Source organism: Symsagittifera roscoffensis, chromosome 3, assembly GCF_963678635.1.
Source record: "Symsagittifera roscoffensis chromosome 3, txSymRosc1.1, whole genome shotgun sequence".
NCBI classification, from domain to species: domain Eukaryota; kingdom Metazoa; phylum Xenacoelomorpha; order Acoela; family Convolutidae; genus Symsagittifera; species Symsagittifera roscoffensis.
In genome coordinates this window covers 49,057,292-49,071,614 of record NC_087064.1, presented here as the reverse complement: position 1 = coordinate 49,071,614, position 14,323 = coordinate 49,057,292, and the positions used below count along the sequence as shown (strand labels likewise).

Genomic DNA, 14,323 nt, shown 5'->3' with positions numbered 1-14,323 from the left:
CCTGTTTGCAGATATGCAAGGGAGAAAGTAAGGGCCTCGACCATATCAGAGAGCTCCTGTCTGGTCGTCGCTCTTCTCGGCTGGTACTCGTTGTCTATGATCTTGTCTCTGATCTCCAGGTGCTTGTCGTCTCAGCGGTCGGATTGACAGGTCCTAATTTTTGTCTTGGATGAATAGTTCTTCTTATTGGCTCTTCTCCCAATCGATTCTGTACATCTGTCCTTTTCCCTGGCTCTCTAGAGCTTTGCGGCCTATAGGTCATGGCTGGGACCATTCCCAGACGTGTTTCCAGGTTAGGGGGCACAAAGGTTGAAATTGCCGGCTCGTTCGTTGTTTCTTCCTTCTTTAGCACTCCCGTGTCAAAGAGCTCGACTTCCATTTCATCCAGTCGCTCCTGGAAGACTCGGTTCATCCAGACTTTTCCTTCGATACTGTCTAAGTGGATCCCATCGGTGGTTAGTCTGGCCTGATCCATAGCTCTCAGCTCGTGTTCAATGTCCACAGGGATCATCCGTCTAGCATTCCGACTCGCTAGATTTCTCAGTATGTTGTTCCACCTGATGACTCATTCATTATGTCTTCTTCCTGTCGATTTCAACGTTTTTGTGCTCATTGGTACGGTGCAGACGGTCAGTACCGCGCACTTGATTTTCTGCCAGAAAGTAGTGAATAGGCACACCATCATCGACTCTCATTGTGCTTTTCCTCATCTGAGCCTCTAGAAACATTGTTCGTCCCTATTAGGATCATTATGTTATGGATCCTCCCTGGGTTCATTAGCTCCACCATTCGAAATATATCAGCTATCTTTGCACCTCCAAAGGCCATCACCGTAGTGATCCAGGAGGTCCTCAGGTTCTGGAGTATTCTCACCAAGCTGTCACCCAGTATCAGATGTGATGTCCCAAGTGGCGGTTGCTGCAGGTTTACTGCTGGGCTCCAAGTCGATTGATTGAAGCAGGCTCGCGGATCCGTGTCCGGAACTCCTGTGAAGTTATTCTTCACCTGGTTGTTCATTTGCACGTCAATCACTCGGGACACTTTCTTCGTCGGCATTTCTCGTAGCTTCCTGTCTGGGACCTTAGAGCTCTTTGTTGGTAACGTTGTATCACTAACTCCCGTTCTCGCCATCGTCTCTTGAGAGAGTTGTACTCTGCCCGTATCATCTATTGTCCCATAGGGTGCAGTCACCGCGGAACCTGGCGCATTCCTATTAGCGACCAATCGTCCAGCTGTTTCTATCAATTTTCTCACTGTTTGCTCCACGACTGGGTCACCTAGGATGCCACTCGGGTCCGGAATTGTGTCACTCGGGTCTCCCTATCGTGTAGTTGGGGGTCGCACCTCCGTTGTTTGACTTAGTTTGCGAGGCGTCAGAAGCTTCATCGGGGACTGCCCACGAGGAACATTCCTTGCAGGTATCACGTTTTCCACTGCCGTCGTCAACGCCAGCCGTTCCGGTTGCTCTTTATATTCCTTCCCCAAGCGTTCTATTTCTTGACCCTGTTTCTTGCAGCAATCTTCAAACAGTCTTTTACACATATCTCTGTCTTCTTCCGTACTGAGCACGGTTTTGATCGTTTCATCCAGCTCCCTTCTGGTCTTCTCCAGCTCTTCTATCGTTCCGTTAAGATTTTGCATGGTTTCGTTCGTCTGAACTTCTTCTCCTACCCTCGCCCTCTTTGGTGGCGCAGCTGCCCTCAGTTGTGAACTAGACGAGGAAGCCTCATTGTTCATCTCCTGATGCATTCTTCTCAGACCAGGCCTAGGTTTGGTTTGCAGAGGCATCTCACCTGGTTGGTAGGTCTTGGAACTTCCCAATCCAGGCTAGCTCGCCAAGTCACTTTCTGAGAGAGCCCCGTTTCTCCACAACATTACCCTCACGTTTGGGCGGTCTAGTACTCCTCTTTCTCCATATACGGCCATCAATAAAACTTCCGTGGGGCGGTCCCCACGGTTATCATGCCCCAAGATGTTTATTAAGGCGACTTGCAACATGGCTACTTCTTGGTCCTCCAGAGCGAAGTCTCGGTCCATCAGCCGACGATAGATCGCATCTATCATCGTCCTACGTACGCCTCTGCCAGGTCCATCAATTCTTTCAAGTCGAAGTTGTCCATCTTCTTTTAGATTGAATCCTATTATCAGTTTTATCAATTCAAATCAGTTGATTAATTAAACGATCAATCAGGATCTAGAAAAAAAAGATCACGAATCTCAAATCTGTCAGCGTCACTCTAATTTTGTATTAAAATTTATTTAAAACAGTCAGATAAAAAGATTTTGATCTTAAAATATACTAAAATCAGTTTATTGCTAAAATTTTGGAATTCTACCAGCATATACTCAAATAATTTTTCTTATGTAAGTATACTTGTATGTTAGTATCAGACAAGATTACGTATATCAGTGCAAACCGCTCCCGTGGATGCAGTCTTCTTCGGTTCGGGTCGTATATTGGAAGCGAGAGTTCCTTCACCTCCCTTTCCGCAAGGAAGTCTCTCAGTCTCGTCAAGGACAAGACTAGGTTTTCCGGGTTCACATGTTGCTTCTTCGTCACCCTCGTCACCAAGAAGCATAGATACTTTACCGGTACGACTCAACTGTGCTACGCCTCCTATTCCTGGTCTTTGCTTCCAAAGGAATTCTAAGTTTTTATATGCTCTTTTAAAATCCGCTGCTAACGCTGTCTTAAAACTCATGTCCGCTGTGATCGCTATCGCACATGTTCTATTTGTGAGTAAAAATTCGCTATCTGTCAATATTATGCTACTTGAGTATTCATTTGGCAGGTTAAAATGTGACTCAAGTACACTCCCTATGTCCGGTTTTTCAGGGTCCTCGCCTATCGCTGCTTCTAGATCACCTGTCTCTCTTGCTATTCTTAATTTTTTAATTAATATTTTTTCAGCGTGCGTAAGTACTACCCCCACTCCTCGGACAAAATTATCCATCGACGTCCCCGTCGATCGCATAACAGATATTAAATCGAGGTTGCATGCAGGGATGAGTACTTGCCCTTCCTGGGCAGCACAGCAAGGATCATCCCTTTCAGTTTTTATGTATTTCATGCTCTCACGGTCTGCATCTTGAATCGTGACACTGGTCTCCTTTGAGTCCGACGTCAATTTGTTCAGCCATTCCAAGACACGCAGATTCGTCAAGTCTTGTTCATAGGATCGCTGTTGCTCGCCGTCGAATTCTACCTCGGGCTTGGACCGGTCATCGATCCAATCCTTGTCGCGGTCGTCGACTATGTCGATGTCTTGCGACACGGTTATTTCTTCTAGACCCACCAGTTCTTCCACTATCTTCTTCAGATCCATTCTGTCTACTGCGAAGTCATCTCCGTAAGTCTTGTATTTCTTCGTGAGTCGTGTCCTGTCACTCTATCGAGTCTTTATGGTAAACGGAAGATCTGGTTCCAAACTTGTGGGGACCGCCATCTGTTCCGGGTCTTGCCAGTCCTCTTCTGCGTAGGGTAAGGTTTCTTCATCTGCTTCAATCACCTCGTTGGGATCCAGGTCCGTTGACCGCGGACTTGACCCTTCCTCTACGACCTCATTGCCATCATTCTTTTCCCTGGTGCCCTTCTCATTGACCTCACAGGCAGGGTCCATCATCAGATAATCCCCATCTTCCATGTCTGCAGGTATACACCAGTCTTCTGTCGATGGGTTGTGTGGTTAATGTTTTCGTAGTGAGCGGCTCGGCCGGTACTCAGTCTATAAAAACGTCCCTCCTGATGCACTTCCGTAATCATGAAGGGTCCCCTCCACTTTTTAGGAGCTTTTTCATCCCGTTCGATGGTATAACGTTTTGAAACACCCATACGTAGTATCCTACCGAGTAAGCTTTTGCACCAGCTGCTTTTTTATCGAACTTTTTCCTCTGCCTTGCATGTGCCTGCTGAGTGTTCCGCCTACACAAGTCGTTTAGTTCTTGCTGACATCTAATCACATCCCTTCCATATGGAACTTGTGGTGATGTTTTCTTCCCTTCATACTCTGGGTAAAAGAAAGTCAAGAGCAAAGACTTCTCTTGTCGGGTTAAAATCATATGTGGACTAACTCCGGTGGTGGAGTGTTGCGTGCTGTTGTAAGCTCCCATCACCTGTGGAAGGTATCTGTCACAGTCGGTCATGTACCTGGAACAATATACCCTCAGCATCGACACCAGCGTCCGATTTTACCTTTTCACTAAGCCATTCGTCTGGGGATGGTATGTCGTGGAGTGAGCTTGAGCCATCTGTGAACGTCTCATGAGCTCTTTCGCAAGTTCTCCCGCGAAAGCTGTTCCGTTATCCGATTGAAACGTCATCGGACAACCATGTCTCGCTATCCACTTATTGATTAGATGATCGCTCGTCTCTTCTGCTGAGGCATTTATGTAGGGCACAGCCTCTGCATACTTCGTTAACAGGTCTATCATGACCAAGACCTGATTATAGCCACTGTCTGTCATGCATATTTTCTGGTGGTCAATCTGCACCACCTCGTTGAATTCAGATGATTCAATCGACTGCAAGGGAAATCTCAATTCACTTGGATCCTTGACCTGTTGGCATGACAGACATGCTGTTACCCACTTCTCGCATGACTTCTTCATTCCAGGCCACTCAAAGCGCTTTAGGTTCCTCTGATATACTTTGTCGATTCCCTGATGGCCCATCTGATCATGCGACCTGAATAAGAGTTCTGTCTGATAGAGTTGCGGCAACACTATCGCGTTATATTTTTACAGGACTTTATCTTCTTCTCTTCTCTTACAAGCCACGATCCCGTCCTTGTGCAGATATAACCTTCCCTCTTTCTGCATAAACTACTGTCTCAGTATACGGTAACTGTCTTCCTCCAGGTCACCTTCGTCTGGTGTTCCATTTTAGATCCATCTTTTCAAGTTACTAGTCATGTGGTCGTTTCTTTGTGCTCTTAATAGGTCTGAGAGTCTTTATCTCGCCTTCAAGTACGTCTTCATGGCCCTCAAGTGACTATTCGTTTCATCTGGCTGATGTGTGTCATCTTCCATCTTCACGCACCATTTTTCGCCAATGGCTCTGTCTCTTGTCTGAAGGGTTGAAGATCAGTCCTGGCCACTTCTTTCTGCGACAACAACAACAAACTCATCACTGTCAGGCTCTTGATGTAACTCTCTGTCCAGGTCTCTTGCTCGAGTCTCCACTAGCAACGTGAGGATCGCTAGCTCTGACAATTCAGATCCAGTGCTCGAGTTCCTGTCTGAGTAAGTGTCAATTCCTGAATCCCTCGAGTTTCATCAGAAACGAGAACCCCTCCTTGATTTCTGCCTGATTGGCTGGCTTCTGTTCAAGTCTTTCATAAAACTCGATCTTCTTGCTGAGGCTGTCAGCATTCTGATGTTTGTCACGCATCCTGTGCTCGATTATCATGTGGTACCCGTCTAATCTGACTATTCACCGACCAATATAGCTCTGGTCCATCGAGAACGTCTTCAACCAGGATAACTCTCTATTTTCCACGCGTAACTTAAAGGGAGCGCTCCCTAAGTATGCGCGGTACTTCTCCTCGAATGTGACCACTGCAAACTTTTCTGCCTTTTCTGTCATATGCATTGGGACGAAGAACTGCTCCCCCATTCCATTCCTGCTCCTGATGCAGTCTTCCTGAGATGGCCACTACTGATGCATCTGTATCAAGAACATACATGCCCTTATCTGTAGGCATGCCTAGCACTGGCGCTTCGCACAGTTCCCGCTTTATGTTCTCGAAGGCAGCTTGAGCTTCTTCGTTCCATTCGAACTTCTTTCCTTTGTTGGGCATCAGTTTCTGCATAGGGTACACCTCGTCTGCATATCCTTTTATGAACTGACGGTAATAATTGGCAAACCCTAGGAAGCTCATGAGTTGTGTGTCCGTTCTGGGAGCCTTCCATGTCAACACAGCCTCCACTGTTTCCGGGTCCGGCCTCACGCCATGCCTGTCCCCGATTTTCCCAGATACTTGATTGAATCCCTAAGGAATTCACTTTTTGATGGTTTGCATTTCAAGCCTGCTCTTTTCGTCTAGCCAAAGACCTCATCGAGCCAATCAATGTGGTCTTCCAAGGTGGGTGTTGCTATGACCACGTCATCCATGTAACACATCACAAGGTTGCCGTACTTCTTCGTCACTCTGGCCAAAGCCTGAGCCATCAGTCTTTGAAAAGTGGCCGTGACGTTGCACAAGCCGAAGGTGCGAAGAACCCAAGTCCAGTGTGGTCATCAAATTTCGAGAGGCTATCGTCTATTCGCGGTGTCGGGTACGCATCTTTTATTGTCATTGCGTTCAGAGAACGAAAGATGTAACAGAACCTGAGCTGCCCCCCCCTTCTTCTTGGCCATGACTACCTAGCTAGCCCAAGGCAATTTCGTGGGTTCTATCATGTCGTATTCGAGCAACATTTCTATTTCCGCTCGGCACGCTTCCGTTTTATGAGGCATCATTCGCCTTGCGCCTTCCATATGAGGAATGGCGCCCTCCTCTAATTCTATTTCGTGTTCGACGAAGTTGCAGCAACCGATGTCCGCCTTATATTTTGAAAATACGTCCGCATTCCGATTTAAAACCCCCCTTAATGATTCAAAATCTCCCTCACCTATTTTCCCTCTCAAGTGTTCTATCTCCGGCAAAACCGGTTTGTCGGATTCAAGTTCATATGACGAGGGTGGTTCCAGAAAGATCGAGCAGCTCGACATGCCGTCATCCGTTTCGGATTTCATTGAAAATAGTTTTTTAATAGATTTAAATTCATCAATTCTCTTTAAAGTTTTATCCTTATCAGCATGATTCGGGCAGTCTTTCACACTATATCTCTTCAAGTTTTGCGTCTCCTCATAGTCGGTTTTCATCGGCAAAGCGTAACCTAATTACTATCCTTTAACGAATTTAAATTTCTCATTCTAAAAATTGCTATTACAGTTTGTCCCGGCTGTAGTCTTACCTTTCTATCTAAAAAGTTTGGTACCTTGTTTTCATCAATTATTGTTCTATTAATTGGTTTCTTAACATACTTCCGGTCCGGGTTTCTAATCCTTATTAGAGCGTTGTTCAAATCAATCATCACATCGAAGATGCTGACAAAATCGTGGCCCAGGATGACTTGATCTGAGTCGTCTATATTCTCAACCACCAGGAAGCTCATCCAAAGATCGCGGCCGCCAATCTGAGGTTCTTTGGAATTAGATCGTCCCTCGTGAAGCCCATTCTTTCCCATGTTTTTATTGGCATCACACTTACCACTGCTCCTGTATTCAGTAGTCTTGTTACTCCAATTTTCTTCCCACTGGTATCTAGCAGTTGTGCAGTCACATCTGCCTCATATCCTAAGTGTACTCTATCTTGCTCCATCATGGCATCATGGCCAATTCTTCGGACCATAAGTTCTTCCTGTCCCAAACAGATCTGCCCCAGTTGGTCGCTATCTGTTGTGACGTAGGTCCTAGTGTAAATACTTATCCCGTCAACGTTCAACACCACTTGATAAGGTCCATAGACTTCCACGTAGCGCCCGTGGAGTTTCTTCGTTCGAGGGCCACCCGTTGTCAACAACGCTCGTACAGCCCTCGACTCAGTGCGTGGCTCTACCTGCCTCGTCTATTCGCGGTGTCGGGTACGCATCTTTTATTGTCCTTGCGTTCAGATAACGAAAGTTGTAACAGAACCTGAGCTGCCCCCCTTCTTCTTGGCCATGACTACCTCGCAAGCCCAAGGCGATTTCGTGGGTTCTATCATGTCGTATTCGAGCAATATTTCTATTTCCGCTCGGCACGCTTCCGTTTTATGAGGCGTCATTCGCCTTGCGCCTTCCCTATGAGGAATGGCGCCCTCCTCTAATTCTATTTCGTGTTCGACGAAGTTGCAGCAACCGATGTCCGCCTTATATTTTGAAAATACGTCCGCATTCCAATTTAAAACCACCCTTAATGATTCAAAATCTCCCTCACCTATTTTCCCTCTCAAGTGTTCTATCTCCGCCAAAACCGGTTTGTCGGATTCAAGTTCATATGACGAGGGTCTTTCCAGAAAGTTCGAGCAGCTCGACATGCCGTCATCCGTTTCGGATTTCATTGAAAATAGTTTTTTAATAGATTTAAATTCATCAATTCTCTTTAAAGTTTTATCCTTATCAGCATGATTCGGGCAGTCTTTCACACTATATCTCTTCAAGTTTTGCGTCTCCTCATAGTCGGTTTTCATCGGCAAAGCGTAACCTAATTACTATCCTTTAACGAATTTAAATTTCTCATTCTAAAAATTGCTATTACAGTTTGTCCCGGCTGTAGTCTTACCTTTCTATCTAAAAAGTTTGGTACCTTGTTTTCATCAATTATTGTTCTATTAATTGGTTTCTTAACATACTTCCGGTCCGGGTTTCTAATCCTTATTAGAGCGTTGTTCAAATCAATCATCACATCGAAGATGCTGACAAAATCGTGGCCCAGGATGACTTGATCTGAGTCGTCTATATTCTCAACCACCAGGAAGCTCATCCAAAGATCGCGGCCGCCAATCTGAGGTTCTTTGGAATTAGATCGTCCCTCGTGAAGCCCATTCTTTCCCATGTTTTTATTGGCATCACACTTACCACTGCTCCTGTATTCAGTAGTCTTGTTACTCCAATTTTCTTCCCACTGGTATCTAGCAGTTGTGCAGTCACATCTGCCTCATATCCTAAGTGTACTCTATCTTGCTCCATCATGGCATCATGGCCAATTCTTCGGACCATAAGTTCTTCCTGTCCCAAACAGATCTGCCCCAGTTGGTCGCTATCTGTTGTGACGTAGGTCCTAGTGTAGATACTTATCCCGTCAACGTTCAACACCACTTGATAAGGTCCATAGACTTCCACGTAGCGCCCGTGGAGTTTCTTCGTTCGAGGGCCACCCGTTGTCAACAACGCTCGTACAGCCCTCGACTCAGTGCGTGGCTCTTCCTGCCTCAGATAATCTGCATATGTGTCCTAATGCATCATAGTGAAATCTCAGGGTTCACTTAGGTTCCTGATCACCTAATCTCCCGCAACTGAAATTATTGACTGTATTCTGCTTCCTTGTGGCACCATTCCGAACGTCTGCCCTGATGTCACAATTAGTTTCATGCTCAAATTACTTGTTGGTTTCGTTTCTTCGATTTCTGATACCTCGAAGGCGTTCAGCTCCTCCTGAATTTTCTCATTCTCTAGTTCGAGCTTCTCCTTTTATTCAATCTCCTTCGTCACCAACTCCTGCTGGACTCTATTTAGAGTATCCCTCTTGGCTACTCTATAATCGATCTTGAAGTCATCTGCCGCAGTTACCGGTTCCGGTTCACGTATTTCTTCAGTTACTGCTTGCATCTTCTTTATAGCCAGCTCTTGTGGTTTTTCCTTTCTCCGTGCCTCCGCTTCACTCAACAGGCGAGCCTTGCTGGCTTTCACACCCGATAAAGCTTTCTCATGCCGTGGATGCTTGATGTCTGCCACAGCATCACTAAATTGTGGACAATCCGATTTAAAATGACTTCCAAGTTACAGAAGAAACACCTTGGGCCAAATTTCGCGCAATTATTCCTCTCATGAAATTTTCATGATCGACCTCTAACGCATCTTCGTCCTCGAGGCTAAAGCCTATTGCTTTCATGCCCTGTTTATAGATTGGGCATGCTGACACATGAGGGTCCGTCGAACTGCAATTTGCACAAGAGCGTCCCTTCGTCCATATCGTTCCTTGGTTTGTACCAGTTGTTAACTTGGTTGCTAGTCCGTTGTTAAAATTACCATAATTGTTTTTTTAATATGCAGATCTCGATAGAGGCTTCAGTAAAATATATTCTTTTGACTTGAGTCTCAACTCCTCTGGTGTTGGCGCATTGGTTGAAAGCGGTGTGTAATGCGTCGCTAACATGGTTCGAAGCTCATCATTCTTCACACCATCGATGAATTTTGAGGCTACTGCCAGAATCATCCTTCTGCTCATCTAGTTGGCTACGCATATGCATCATAGTGAAATCTGAGGGTTCACTTAGGTTCCTGATCACCTGATCTCCCGCAACTGAAATTTTTGACTGTATTCTGCTTCCTTGTGGCACCATTCCGAACGTCTGCCCTGATGTCACAATTAGTTTCATGCTCAAATTACTTGTTGGTTTCGTTTCTTTGACTTCTGATACCTCGAAGGCGTTCAGCTCTTCCTGAATTTTCTCATTCTCTAGTTCGAGCTTCACCTTTTATTCAATCTCCTTCGTCACCAACTCCTGCTGAACTCTATTTAGAGCATCCCTCTTGGCTACTCTATAATCGATCTTGAAGTCATCTGCCGCAGTTACCGGTTCCGGTTCCGGTTCACGTATTTCTTCAGTTACTGCTTGCATCTTCTTTATAGCCAGCTCTTGTGGTTTTTCCTTTCTGCGTGCCTCCGCTTCACTCAACAGGCAAGCCTTGCTGGCTTTCACACCCGATAAAGCTTTCTCATGCCGTGGATGCTTGATGTCTGCCACAGCATCACTAAATTGTGGACAATCCGATTTAAAATGACCTTCCAAGTTACAGAAGAAACACCTTGAGCCAAATTTCGCAATTATTCCTCTCATGAAATTTTCATGATCGACCTCTAACGCATCTTCGTCCTCGAGGCTAAAGCCTATTGCTTTCATGCCCTGTTTATAGTTGGGCATGCTGACACATGAGGGTCCGTCGAACTGCAATTTGCACAAGAGCGTCCCTTCGTCCATATCGTTCCTTGGTTTGTACCAGTTGTTAACTTGGTTGCTAGTCCGTTGTTAAAATTTCCATAATTGTTTTTTTAATATGCAGATCTCGATAGAGGCTTCAGTAAAAGATATTCTTTTGAATTGAGTCTCAACTCCTCTGGTGTTGGCGCATTGGTTGAAAGCGGTGTGTAATGCGTCGCTAACATGGTTCGAAGCTCATCATTCTTCACACCATAGATGAATTTTGAGGCTACTGCCAGGTTCATCCTTCTGCTCATCTAGTTGGCTACGCATATGCATCATAGTGAAATCTGAGGGTTCACTTAGGTTCCTGATCACCTGATCTCCCGCAACTGAAATTATTGACTGTATTCTGCTTCCTTGTGGCACCATTCCGAACGTCTGCCCTGATATCACAATTAGTTTCATGCTCAAATTATTTGTTGGTTTCGTTTCTTCGACTTCTGATACCTCGAAGGCGTTCAGCTCCTCCTGAATTTTCTCATTCTCTAGTTCGAGCTTCACCTTTTATTCAATCTCCTTCGTCACCAACTCCTGCTGGACTCTATTTAGAGCATCCCTCTTGGCTACTCTATAATCGATCTTGAAGTCATCTGCCGCAGTTACCGGTTCCGGTTCACGTATTTCTTCAGTTACTGCTTGCATCTTCTTTATAGCCAGCTCTTGTGGTTTTTCCTTTCTGCGTGCCTCCGCTTCACTCAACAGGCGAGCCTTGCTGGCTTTCACACCCGCTAAAGCTTTCTCATGCCGTGGATGCTTGATGTCTACCACAGCATCACTAAATTGTGGACAATCCGATTTAAAATGACCTTCCAAGTTACAGAAGAAACAACTTGGGCCAAATTTCGCAATTATTCCTCTCATGAAATTTTCATGATCGACCTCTAACGCATCTTCGTCCTCGAGGCTAACGCCTATTGCTTTCATGCCCTGTTTATAGTTGGGCATGCTGACACATGAGGGTCCGTCGAACTGCAATTTGCACAAGAGCGTCCCTTCGTCCATATCGTTCCTTGGTTTGTACCAGTTGTTAACTTGGTTGCTAGTCCGTTGTTAAAATTGCCATAATTGTTTTTTTAATATGCAGATCTCGATAGAGGCTTCAGTAAAAGATATTCTTTTGACTTGAGTCTCAACTCCTCTGGTGTTGGCGCATTGGTTGAAAGCGGTGTGTAATGCGTCGCTAACATGGTTCGAAGCTCATCATTCTTCACACCATCGATGAATTTTGAGGCTACTGCCAGACTCATCCTTCTGCTCATCTAGTTGGCTACGCATATGCATCATAATGAAATCTGAGGGTTTACTTAGGTTCCTGATCACCTGATCTCCCGCAACTGAAATTATTGACTGTATTCTGCTTCCTTGTGGCACCATTCCGAACGTCTGCCCTGATGTCACAATTAGTTTCATGCTCAAATTACTTGTTGGTTTCGTTTCTTCGACTTCTGATACCTCGAAGGCGTTCAGCTCCTCCTGAATTTTCTCATTCTCTAGTTCGAGCTTCACCTTTTATTCAATCTCCTTCGTCACCAACTCCTGCTGGACTCTATTTAGAGCATCCCTCTTGGCTACTCTATAATCGATCTTGAAGTCATCTGCCGCAGTTACCGGTTCCGGTTCACGTATTTCTTCAGTTACTGCTTGCATCTTCTTTATAGCCAGCTCTTGTGGTTTTTCCTTTCTACGTGCCTCTGCTTCACTCAACAGGCGAGCCTTGCTGGCTTTCACACCCGATAAAGCTTTCTCATGCTGTGGATGCTTGATGTCTGCCACAGCATCACTAAATTGTGGACAATTCGATTTAAAATGACCTTCCAAGTTACAGAAGAAACACCTTGGGCCAAATTTCGCAATTATTCCTCTCATGAAATTTTCATGATCGACCTCTAACGCATCTTCGTCCTCGAGGCTAAAGCCTATTGCTTTCATGCCCTGTTTATAGTTGGGCATGCTGACACATGAGGGTCCGTCGAACTGCAATTTGCACAAGAACGTCCCTTCGTCCATATCGTTCCTTGGTTTGTACCAGTTGTTAACTTGGTTGCTAGTCCGTTGTTAAAATTGCCATAATTGTTTTTTGAATATGCAGATCTCGATAGAGGCTTCAGTAAAAGATATTCTTTTGACTTGAGTCTCAACTCCTCTGGTGTTGGCGCATTGGTTGAAAGCGGTGTTTAATGCGTCGCTAACATGGTTCGAAGCTCATCATTCTTCACACCATCGATGAATTTTGAGGCTACTGCCAGGTTCATCCTTCTGCTCATCTAGTTGGCTACGCATATGCATCATAGTGAAATCTGAGGGTTCACTTAGGTTCCTGATCACCTGATCTCCCGCAACTGAAATTATTGACTGTATTCTGCTTCCTTGTGGCACCATTCCGAACGTCTGCCCTGATGTCACAATTAGTTTTGTGCTCAAATTACTTGTTGGTTTCGTTTCTTCGACTTCTGATGCCTCGAAGGCGTTCAGCTCTTCCTGAATTTTCTCATTCTCTAGTTCGAGCTTCACCTTTTATTCAATCTCCTTCGTCACCAACTCCTGCTGGACTCTATTTAGAGCATCCCTCTTGGCTACTCTATAATCGATCTTGAAACCATCTGCCGCAGTTACCGGTTCCGGTTCACGTATTTCTTCAGTTACTGCTTGCATCTTCTTTATAGCCAGCTCTTGTGGTTTTTCTTTTCTGCGTGTCTCCGCTTCACTCAACAGGCGAGCCTTGCTGGCTTTCACACCCGATAAAGCTTTCTCATGCCGTGGATGCTTGATGTCTGCCCTAGCATCACTAAATTGTGGACAATCCGATTTAAAATTACCTTCCAAAATACAGAAGAAACACCTTGGGCCAAACTTCGCAATTAATCCTCATGAAATTTTCATGATCGACCTCTAGCGCAATTTCGTCCTCGAGGCTAAAGCCTATTGCTTTCAAGCCCTGTTTATAGATTGGGCATGCTGACACATGAGGGTCCGTCGAACTGCAATTTGCACAAGAGCGTCCCTTCGTCCATATCGTCACTTGGTTTGTACCAGTTGTTAACTTGGTTGCTAGTCCGTTGTTAAAATTACCATAATTGTTTTTTTAATATGCAGATCTCGATAGAGGCTTCAGTAAAAGATATTCTTTTGACTTGAGTCTCAACTCCTCTGGTGTTGGCGCATTGGTTGAAAGCGGTGGGTAATGCGTCGCTAACATGGTTCGAAGCTCATCATTCTTCACACCATCAATGAATTTTGAGGCTACTGCCAGGTTCATCCTTCTGCTCATCTAGTTGGCTACGCATATGCATCATAGTGAAATCTGAGGGTTCACTTAGGTTCCTGATTACCTGATCTCCCAAAACTGAAATTATTGACGTATTCTGCTTCCTTGTGGCACCATTCCGAACGTCTGCCCTGATGTCACAATTAGTTTTGTGCTCAAATTACTTGTTGGTTTCGTTTCTTCGACTTCTGATGCCTCGAAGGCGTTCAGCTCTTCCTGAATTTTCTCATTCTCTAGTTCGAGCTTCACCTTTTATTCAATCTCCTTCGTCACCAACTCCTGCTGGACTCTATTTAGAGCATCCCTCTTGGCTACTCTATATTCGATCTTG

The 14,323-nt window shown here is 45.2% G+C and overlaps 1 protein-coding gene across 1 annotated transcript; it reads right to left on the bottom strand.

Annotated features, from left to right (window-relative positions):
- Positions 1-3,759: 3,759 nt before the first annotated feature.
- On the bottom strand, positions 3,760-5,028 carry LOC134841742 (uncharacterized). Its single transcript, XM_063857781.1, has 3 exons — positions 4,960-5,028; positions 4,193-4,557; positions 3,760-4,147 (listed from the first exon to the last, which is right to left on the bottom strand). Exons 1-3 carry the CDS (start codon positions 5,026-5,028, stop codon positions 3,760-3,762), a joined length of 822 nt encoding a protein of 273 aa, XP_063713851.1.
- Positions 5,029-14,323: the final 9,295 nt, after the last annotated feature.

Coding starts and splice junctions, on each gene's coding strand:
- LOC134841742 (XM_063857781.1), bottom strand. CDS start 5,028: ATGGAAGATGACACACATCAGCCAGATGAAACGAATAGTCACTTGAGG. Junction 4,558..4,959: donor CCATGAAGACGTACTTGAAG/GCGAGATAAAGA, acceptor TCATGCCAACAG/GTCAAGGATCCAAGTGAATT. Junction 4,148..4,192: donor ACGAATGGCTTAGTGAAAAG/GTAAAATCGGAC, acceptor ATATTGTTCCAG/GTACATGACCGACTGTGACA.